At 44.5% G+C, this 11326-nt stretch overlaps 1 protein-coding gene across 1 annotated transcript in view; it reads left to right on the plus strand.

Annotated features, from left to right (window-relative positions):
* Positions 1–1261: 1261 nt before the first annotated feature.
* The window catches only part of LOC119404911 (uncharacterized), a 16404-nt gene continuing 6339 nt past the window's right edge, over positions 1262–11326 (plus strand). The window contains exons 1-2 of the mRNA XM_037671603.2: positions 1262–1553; positions 3754–3852. Of these exons, the coding sequence (XP_037527531.1) occupies positions 1400–1553; positions 3754–3852 (253 nt within the window). The 5' untranslated portion in view covers positions 1262–1399. The remainder of the gene's footprint in view (positions 1554–3753; positions 3853–11326) is intronic.

An 11326-nucleotide genomic window follows, 5' to 3' on the forward strand; every position in this document is an offset into this window, starting at 1 on the left:
ATCCCCCGAGCATTTCTCCCCCGTCTGAATACCCCTTTAGCTTCGGGGATCGGACGAGAACCGGCGCATTCAGCATGGCATGGCCGATAGCGGGGATCACTGTTTTACGGCACTACTTATATCTACCAATCTGCCTTACAGTTTCATTCGCACTGGCATAAAGACTTTCATTCTACAACCAGGCAGGCTAATTTTAAGTTATAAAGTGGTAGTAAGGACATAGAAAGAAACGGTAGCGAGCCAGCGTGCATTTCTTTCCATGGCGGCGAAGTTGTGTCATGCATGCATCAGCTTGCCATACGTTCGCGCAACGTCGTACGTATACGTACGGCGTTGCGAGAATGTTATGCGCAAATGTTATAACTGCATCGCTCCGTATATGAAGCGATGCAGTTGTAACATCGCCTCTAATTCTGTTCTATATACTATATGTTGTGTACAACACATTAGAACGAATTAAACTTAAAACGACGATGATGTCACTTATACGACGGCCGCTTCTCTACGCGAAAGGGGGAGAAGAGAAGAAAGTGAAGCAGCGCTTACTTTTGTCTCTTCTCTTCCGACCCCCCCACCCCCCATTTTTTAACAAAATGTATTTTAAGCCACAGTCGAGCATAACTAAGCAATCTACACACCGACTCGCTCAAAGTCCTTTTGGCTTCTCTACGGCCGTGCTAAGCTGAACTTTAGCAGTCGGAAGGGCACCGAAATTTAGTGCCCTCCCAGTCACTGACGTAGAAGGGAGGGATGGATTTCACTTTTTTTGTCATCCATTGAGATTTGGACTCGGCCAAAAGAGGGGGGGGAGGGGGGGGCAATGCGCTGCGATGAAACAATGCCCACCCTATAGCTAATGGGGAATCCTGCGCACGCCTGTCTATACCATATACTACTGGAACGCAAGAGTTTTGCAATTCATTGCGCTCGCTCGCTCCGCGAACCCACCGAGCGCGCAAAATGAAATGAATCGTTAGATGTTGAGTCTGTGAGGAGTGACGCACGCAGATGCACCCCAGTATACGTCGCGGGCCCCGTTCTTTATAGAGCTATACCTATACAATACACCGTAGACTGTTTGTGTGTGCTTTTTTTTTATTACTCGGGGAAACGCACTGATGTACGTACGTGCCATTGTTCAAGCGAGCGCGTTTTCAAACAATGCCGCTTGACCATATATGACAGTTATCAGTGATCGATAACCCAGTTGAACAAGAAATAGATGCTTCAAAAAGCAAACAAAACAAATGGATCGTTTGAGGTTGGTTGCACTGACTTACTGCGTCGTTTCGAGGCGGTCCGCGGTCGTGATCCGAGCGACACGAACGCCTGCTTTTTTCTCTCTTGGGCGGTGTTGTGCTAAGTGACGAGGTGGAAGGAGCCACAGATCACAGGGACGATGTTTTCGTTAGCGAGAAGCGCTCTGGACAGAGTGAGGGACGTGGCAGCACCTCTGACGGATAATGCGCTCACTCGCACCGTTGCCTCGGCACCAGGGGCCATTCTCGATGCGACCAGGAGCGTCGTGTCTCCAGTTGCCGGAGCGGTCGCCGGTAAGTCCGATCGATAATTAACCTGCATATAAGGCATCTGAAAAAAATCCATAAACAGGGGGTGGGTGCTCTAGGGGACGTTTCAACAAGTGGACTCGTCTTCTCCAAGGCTGGAACTTCCAGCCTTGAAGAAGACAAGTCCACTTGTCGAAACGTCGGCTCGAGCACCCATCCCCTGTTTACGGATATTTTCATCGCAAGCTTCCATCTTCCACTTCCTGCCGATTTTTTTTTTTTTTGGATATACGGCACCTGTAACACTTCGAGACAGGAGTATACGCTGGAACTCGTCGTTTCCATGTGTAGTTTCTCTCTCCCACTCATGGGCGTGAGCAGGGTTCCCCATTAGGGGGAGGGGGCAAGGTATCGTCGCAGAGTCCCCCCGCCCCCCCCCGATTGGTCGAGTCCAAGGACAACATGCTTCTATTTGAAGGAAGGAAGGAAGAAACAAGGAAAGACAGGGAGGTTAGCCAGTTCTTAGACCGGCTGGCTACCCTGTGCTGGGGGAAGGGGTTTTTCCTTTTCTTGCTTCTATTTGAAGAGATAGTATATAGTTAGCCCTAAATCACTGTGCGAAATTCCTCCCTCTCTACCAGCGTAGGGTAGCAGATCCGGTGAGCTATGGTTAAGCTCCCTGATTTTCTTTTGCTTTCTCTCTCTCTCTCTCCCCTACTAGGATAGAATAGGTTTTTAAATGAATATTCTGGAGAGCTTAGGCGCCTGGCTGTACGCCTAGCATGCAACCGCAGACGGGTATAGGATCAAAAATGAAGTGATACGCATGCTTCGCGACAGATTTAAAGTATACAAGAAACACACGACGACTCTAAAAAAAAATTAAGGCAGCTTAATTCACACTAGAAGTGGCAAGCGTGAAGGAAGAGTGCAGCTGGGTGGCCTTCCTAGTTTCTCTCTATTTTTTTCTTTCTTTCTTGTATCTTTTTTTTTTCATCTGTTCCTTTCTATTTGTTTCTCTCCATTTCTCTTTCTCGCTATTTCTATCTTTATTTCTCTTTATTTTTCTCTTTCTGTCTTGCTCTCTGTTTTTTTTCTTTCTTTTTTTTTCGTGTTTGTTTATTTCTATCTATTTTCTCTTTTTCTATGCCTTCCTCTGTCTTTCTATATTTTTATTTCTTTGTTCCCTTTATTTCTCTCGAGTTTTCTCTTCCTCTTTCTTTCTATCTCTCTTCTTCACGTGTTCAAAACCACAAGATCATGAGAGACGCCGTAGCGGGGGGCTGCGGAAATTTCGACCACCATGGGGTTCTTTAACGTGAATTAGCTTAAATCTAAGCACTGTTAATTATTTGCATTCCGCCCCCCATCAAAATGCGGCCGCCGTGTCTGGGAATCGAACTCGCGCCCTCGAGCTTAGAAGCGCGACATCCTACGTGCTAAGCTACCTAGGTGGGCGGACAGAGAAGGCTGACGGTGCTTGCCGCAATACTGGCATCATTGTTTCACAGTTGCCTGGGTGGGTCGCTTTGGGACGTTGAACTCTACAAATCAACCTTTATGGTACCAGATCCTTTCTCAAGTGGGTGTGACGTCTCAAATACCTGACTATAGCCAGGTATTTAATATTTGCAATATGTACGCTCCAGTTTATCAAATTTAATTTTGTTTAGTGAAATTCCTGTAAATTCATCGAGTGTTTTCTTTTTATTTCCTGCGAAAGTAATATCCGCTTCTTCCTATCAATTCAGCCCATGCAGTTATCAGCATAGGTCGGTAAACTCACTCATGAGTCCACTCACTCAGAATCACTCAGACTTAGATCGGGCCATGAGTCTGAGTGAGTGAGACTGGGTGAGTAATATTTTGGTGAGTTTGAGTCCGAGTGAGTCCAGTTGAAGGAAGTTTTAGTGAGTCTGAGTCAGAGTGAGTCCAGTTGAGGAAAATATTGGTGAGTCTGAGTCCGAGTGACCCCTAAACGCAAAATATATTTCTTGAGTGAGTCCGAGTGGACTCTACCTTTTGTTACCAACTTATGGTCCAATCTACTTCAGCATTACTATCAGCCTTATATCGGCTTACGTTTAGAAACCACTGGCATTAACTTTCAAGAAAGCTAAATGAAGCTGGGATGCTCAGGGCATGAGGGCGGGGTTGCGTTCAACACCATTACGCTCTAAGCCTATATACTTCCTAGTGTGACGGATCACCGATCGAGCGCTGAAATCGCTGCCTTCATTTACAGGTCTCCCGTCAACGGCCGTGTCGACGGCCGTGGCAGCTCCGAAATTCGTGTTCCATGCTGTGAGGAACACAACCACAGCGATTGGCACCGGTATAAAAGGCAAGTACACAATTTGAATACGTTTGCGTTCAAACCATGGCCCCGCGATGACAAGTTTCCGGCTCCGCCGAATGCTTCCGGCACATTTACAGTCATCTTGAATCAAACAATTTTTGTAGCTCCGCACAACATGGCTTTAGGAAAGGTTTCTCTTGCGATACACAACTACTGGATTTCAGACCTACAGACTAACTTGGACATGAACGCACAGACAGACTGCACTTTCCTAGATTTTTCGAAGCACCGTGTCGCCCATTGTCGTCTGATTTCCAAACTGTCTTCACTTAAATTGGACTACTTAACGCTATCACGGCTCCGAAATTTTCTTTCATTTCGTGAACAGTTCACATCTGCAAATGATTCTCATTCAGATGTCGCAGAATTCACTCCAGGAGTGCCTCAGGGTAGCGTCCTTGGCCCTCTACTCTTCCTAATCTTCATCAATGATCTGCCTACTAACATTTCATCCCGCACACGCCTTTTCGCAGATGACTGTGTCATTTATCGAACCATAACATCTTCCTGTGATCATGAGGCCCTTCAAAGTGACCTAGACCTCGTTTGCAGTTGGTGTGCCAAGTGGTTAATGAGCTTGAACACTTCAAAATGTAAAATAATCTCGGTTTCCCGAAAAAAACTCGCTTTCCACTTTTTCATATAAAATTAACAATAGCGAAGTATCTCGAACCACCTCATACAAATATCTAGGGGTTATTATTGACTCTAAATTTTCATGGTCTTCCCACATATTTCCATTTGCTCCAAGGCATCTAAAACACTAGGTTATTTGCGTCGAAATCTACATTACTCACATTGAGAGTCCGCAAAATAGCCTATTTAACATTCGTACGTCCACAGTTAGAATATGTCTCGCCAGTTTGGTCACCTTATCAACTCTATTTAACACAGATGATCGAAGCCATTCAAAACAGAGCAGCCCGCTTCATCACTCAGAACTACCAACGTCATAGTAGTGTATCACAAATTAAACGCGAGATCGGTTTACAGCCATTGGATATCCGCCACAAAATAGCCCTCCTTGTGTTGTTTCACAAGTACATTCATAGCAGAAATCCATCCCCTTTCCCCCTAAACACACCGGATCGCATGTCTGCACGCATGTGAAATAAGCGGAGCTTTAGGCGTATTTTTGGCAGAACACTCGCATTCAACCTATCTGCTTTGCCGCAGGCAATCTCACTGTGGAATGATCTTCCCGACGTAATAGTTTCAATAACTAACAACAACGCGTTCCGCGAGAAACTACTCTCTCACTACACCTAGTATCATTTCATAGACATTTGTATGGATGTGCATTGAATTGGTGACTGTATTTTTTTTGTAATCAATGTTTCATTATTGCTGTTAGTATTCAATTTGTATAGTTCAACTGTATACGTGTTCATTGCTCTTTCTTTTTTCTGTATGCCCCCCTTACCCTATGCTCTAACGAGAGCCTGTAAGGTATGTTATATATATATATATATATATATAATATATATATATATATATAATATATATATATATATAAATACAATTAGCGACAGCATAGCCTTCGAGATCTCAAACAGAGCCGACTGACACGTCGCCATTTACGAATTCTTTCAAGGAATTCCGAGGATGACGCCAGTGTCGAGGCGTTCATTACGAAAAATGTGTGGCGAAGTACATTGCAGTCGGTCGGTCGGTAGGTCAAGAGCTTTATTGAAATGTCCTGAGGAGTTTAATGCGAGCCCGTGTGCTAGAGTGTATGTAAAATGTGGGCTGCTTCACGCGCGATATTGCCGGTTTCGTAAGCCCGAATGACGGCGCGGGAGTCTGTGAAGACGCTGGTGTGCGAGGGGTCGATCATCGCTAAAGCTATGGCGGCCTGCTCGGCTATGGCGCTCTTTGCTAGCCTAACCGCGCTCTTTGCTAGCGGCTGAGCTTAGGGCTCCGTCGCCATCCACTACCGCGAGTGCAGAGGTGGAGGAGTTACCGCATTGAGCCGTTCCATGATTATTTTTTCCCGCTTGAATGCATTAGTTATTTTTTTTTCTCTTAAACGGTAATAAACGGATATCTACTGCGGGCCCTGGCGGTATTACATTGCAGAAATCACTACAGACGTGACTTGCTTCTATCAACTTCCTGTTAACAATATAATGTCTGTGTATACGTGCAATTGAACGTCATGTATTGTTTTGGCGGAGCACATTATCCTTGGCGCCACTAGCGATCGCATTGCCCTTCACCCGTTCTCCATGTGAAGAAGAAAACATAATATCGATCCATGTCAATCTTTGCCCACGAAGCCCTGCTAAAGAGCCGAATAACCAAGCTACCATTTTAACCGACAAGTTTTGCCTTCACTATCTCCAGTAATAACCCATTTTTGCAATAAACGCACGCGACGTGATAATAACGCACGCGATGCCATGGCGAGTCATGGCGTCGCGTAACTGTCTTTTGCTTTTGTGTGTTATATGACTTATCAAACATCTACTCGCGGCATCAGTGGTGTTATTGACATAGTGAAATTTAAATTAACTAATGCAAGAAAACTCGTTTCCCTCTTTTCCTTTAAAACTTAAAGTTCAGCCCTCATCGAGCCCCCCCGCCCCTATCGTAATCTACTTCTGACCGCTAAATTCACGAAAAATAGAGATTTCAAGAGGCTACCCTAGCAGTCTAAACAAGTTTAGGCGTTCCCCTTTAGTGTCCCTTTAACCTTCATGCCGTCCCTTTCTTCAATTTCTTTTGATTTGGCGGCTATGTATGTAGCTCTGTCGTCAGGACAAGCATGAGATACACAATATGTCAGCTGTCCTGTTTACTCGATCAAGCTTTGCGGGGACTGCCAGAATGACCACGGCGCTCACTGCGCACTGTTCCTTGAACGAAAAAAAAAATTGATAAAGGAAACACAGCCGCTCAATCTGTCACAAAGTGACAGGCTGCAGAAGCTCCGTCGCGATCGCTCACGTTTATATTTAGAGCATTATCCTGTAACCTCCTCGGGCACTACAGTGCGTATTGCATTCTCCCTCATCTTCGAAATTAACTCGGAAGCGACTACACGAGTGTTCGAAGCCGTATACAGCAAACCCGGATATTTCGAATTACGCTCTATATCGAACACGTCACACTTACTGGCCGGTACTCGTGTATGTAACAACCTTCGTAACGAACGAAGGACATATCGAACTTTGGGTCATTCGTTAACTTAGGAGGAGCTGTCTCGCCCTTGCAGTGCAGCACGCTGGCGTCGTGGTGGTTATGTGGCAACGATGCATTGTGGGATGATTATTGGAACATATGTAAATGTTTTCGTGAGAGGTGACAAATTTGCATAATAACGAACGCATCGCAAACGTTCGCGCCTTTTGTGCGAGAGCACGACTAGCTGCATAGCGAATTATGTGGAGTCTATTCGTCATAACGGTCGTTAAAAGGATCTTGCGTGTACGGAACGCCTGATGGTCGATTCCACGAAAGATCGAAAAAGGGTGTATATTTGATGTTTCCGATTTTCCTGATAATTTTGTATGTTGTGCACATATGATTGCACAGCACGAAATCGCAGTTCGTTTTCAAATAAAAATTTTTTTAAACACAGCAAAATTCGACAAGTGTCGCCGGTTGACGACGACCATTTTACGAAGAATGCGTTTTCGTAACTTTGGAACCATGCTGGCAGCCACTGAAGCTATATACTACAAATATCTTTCTTTTTGGCGGAAGTAGAAGTAAAGAGAAAATAGCTCTTATCATTTCATAGAATTCTGAGTAAATTATGTATTTTTAAAAATTCACGAAAAACGCTGCGTTTTTGAAAATCTGTCAAATTTGGGACGCTATGGCTACTTCTGTGAACATCTTAGCTTGTTCATATTTGCAGTATGAATAGGCCTTTATGTGAATAATGAACCTCTGCATTTGTATTTCTCTAATAATTTTTAAAGTAGTAAATTTTCATGCTCGAAACACCAAAAAGAGAAAAGTGCTCCTCCATTCAAAAATCTATAATAAAAAAAACCCAATCTCAATTTTGTTCAAAGTCCACCAAAATGTTCTCAAAGGACTGCAGAATGATATTATGAAAAAACATGTTGCATCATTTTTATCAGAACAAAAACAGAAAATGTCAAACATTGTGTTTCCAGAGCGTGGTGGCCACTGCGTAAAGGACATCTCTAGTAGCAAGAAAATACAGTAACACGTCTTTTTTCTTCTCTGAGCTTCGCTAAACAGCAGTAATGATCTATTGTTGGAAAGTGGGAACTGTTTTGTAAAGAAAAAAAAACATCGTTCCAATTAAATGCATTTGCGACACCACTTACATTCCTCGTCGACGGGCAGCACGGACATTTTCATTCCTCTGGATAATTTTTTTTTTTTAGTAAATGAGCTTATATAGAAGTAACGAAGCTAAACGCGAAATATGTGTAGCTGAGTCGATCATGCATTGTAAGAATGTGAGAAATCGCAAATGGCGGCAGTGGTGAACGGCGACTACCGCAGTGCAACCTAAGCACAGCAGCCACACATTGTTTGCCAGGCTTTGTCGCTGTGCACGAGAAAAAGCTGGGGTGTCGATTGCGTTGGTTACACGATACATTTTTCACCGCTCGTCGCTCTCCCGCCCGGTCTCTGGATCCACACCGTGCGCATCGTGTGGCGGATCGAGTGGCCCGCGCTACACGCCTTCGTGTAAACGGAGTAGCATGCGTTAGGCGGACAGGTGCAAAGGGCGGCGCGATGGACGCCCGCCTGAGCAGACGACAGCAACGAGTACGGCTGTGCCAGTCAGCCAAACACCACCTGAGATAGAAGTTAAGCATCCAAATTGTGCTTCACTTTGATGCGATCACTATCCTACGCTCTGAAGGTGGCTATGGGTAGGGGTTATAGCCATGGACGAGATTTTGTACGGACTGCCTCATGGTGCACAAAAAGAAAATTCCGCTGCAGCAGAATTTTCATTACGTAGAAGATATCGGATCAAGACTCTTTTGCGGAGGGTCATGAAGCAGGATGCGCGCTCAATTCAAGAGGGAAACCAGATCTGCCAGCACTCCTTCAAGAGAAAGAAGGATATGCAAAACAAAGCAGATGCAATGCAAACAAAACGTGTTTTGTCCGTGGCCAGAACTGCTGCCACCAATCTTCGCGTAAACGATTCTTTTTAAACTCTGCATTGATCACATAAGGTTTGACAACGTACACATTTGGGCCAACAAAAACCACACCTCTTGGCGACCGCTCTCCAGAAATTCATTTCCATTCATGAAGAGACCTTGGCTTTTATACCAATCTCTCAATTCTGGCACAGCACATCATCATAAGAGACGCATGGAGGGAATGCGTTCTTTAGCATTCAAGATATGAATTATACTCAACTGAAATAGATGAAAGAAAAGGAGGCTACAACTGAAAGTGCATACTGTGGACTGAGGGATGTCTAACACTGGCGTGAAGTCGCAAACCACGCGAATGCATTTAATTGTAACGGTCTTTTTCTTTACAAAACAGTTCCCAATTTCCGACCATAGATCATTACTGTTGTTTAGCGAAGCTCAGAAAAGAAAAAAAGACGTGTTACTGTATTTTCTTGTTACTAGAGATGTCCTTTGCGCAGTAGCCACCACGCTCTGGAAACACAATGTTTGACATTTTCTGCTTTTGTTGTAATAAAAATGATGCAACATGTTTTTTCATAATATCATTCTGCAGTCCTTTGAGAACATTTTGGGGGACTTTGAACAAAATTGAGATTGGGTTTTTTTTATTATAGATTTTTGAATGGAGGAGCACTTTTCTCTTTTTGGTGTTTCGAGCATGAAAATTTACTACTTTGAAAATTATTAGAGAAATACAAATGCAGATGTTCATTATTCACATAAAGGCCTATTCATACTGCAAATATGAACAAGCTAAGATGTTCACAGAAGTAGCCATAACGTCCCAAATTTGACTGATTTTCAAAAACACAGCGTTTTTCGTGATTTTTTAAAAATACATAATTTACTCAGAATTCCATGAAATGATAAGAGCTATTTCCTCTTTACTTCTACTTCCGCCAAAAAGAAAGATATTTGTAATATATAGCTTCAGTGGCTGCCAGCATGGTTCCGAAGTTACGAAAACGCATTCTTCGTAAAATGGTCGTCGTCAACCGGCGACACTTGTCGAATTTTGCTGTGATGAAAAAATTTTTTATTTGAAAACGAACTGCGATTTCGTGCTGTGCAATCATATGTGCACAACATACAAAATTATCAGGAAAATCGGAAACATCAAATATACACCCTTTTTCGATCTTTCGTGGAATCGACCTGATTACGATGATATGCGTGTACACATGAAGACGACGAACTACATAGTCAGCGCTCACGTTATAATATCGGATGCATTCGACAGTGTAACACATGGAAATGCTTCGGACGTGCTGTTGCCGCCACCATTCGCTAAAATTCACACCGATCCGACCTATATAGGCGAGGTCGAAAAAATGTTGCAGTGGCTTAGCTCGGCTATGTCAGGATGACCTAGCGTTAGCAAATGTTCAGCTGATTATTCTTAGCTTTCCTGATTGTCTAGGATTAGCTTGATTATCATGCTTACTGCTGCTCCAATGACACACACACGGTATACGTATTTTGTGGCACATGTATATTTATTTTGCCAGGCAACTACTTCGCGATCCCATGAGTTAAGCTTCTCCACTCGTCTGCGCCGTTGAGCAGCATTTGCGCTCTCCTTCTCCATATACCACACTGGCAAACACCAGTCAGAGGCGATATCAAGCGGCTCCAGCGCAGTGTCAGACGGCGACTGCACAGCGAAGGCGAATAGCTGCGCGCGCGCCGTTGCCAGTACATCTGTCACGTCTGGAAAGCGCAGACCGGCGGCGGCGAGTCGCACGCGGCGGAGTGCGCGGGAGGTGCCGGCTCCGGTGCGCTAAATGTGTGACATCACTGATCCTCGCGCATGCGCAGCACGGCTCTTGAGGAGGCACGCGAAACTGGCTCGCCTAGGCCAGTGTAGCTAACGCTACAAAATGTCCGTTTAGTGTGTTTCGAATACTGCGCCACGATATAAAAATTCAAAATATTGCACCACCAACACGACAACGTTTTGCCAAGTTATAGGCGAACACCTTTATTTATGTGTTTATGTTAAGCGAAGAAAAGCGGTGTTTATATGACTACATGGTACATTTATACTGTTGATTTATCTATGACATGCCGTTTTACTGCAGCTCCAGACTGTTTTAACAAAGACCGCTGCGGTGGCGTAGCGGTTACGGCTGCTGACCCGATGGCCGCGGGTTCGATCCCGGCCGCGGCGATCGCATTTCGATGGAGGCGAAATGCTAGAGGCCCGTGTACTGTGCGATGTCAGTGCACGTTAAAGAACACCAGATGACCAAAATTTCCGGAGCCCTCCACTACGGCGTGCCTCATAATCATATCGCGGTTCTGGCACGTAA

The sequence above is a fragment of the Rhipicephalus sanguineus genome, chromosome 9 (genome assembly GCF_013339695.2).
Source record: "Rhipicephalus sanguineus isolate Rsan-2018 chromosome 9, BIME_Rsan_1.4, whole genome shotgun sequence".
Classification (NCBI taxonomy): Eukaryota; Metazoa; Arthropoda; class Arachnida; order Ixodida; family Ixodidae; genus Rhipicephalus; species Rhipicephalus sanguineus.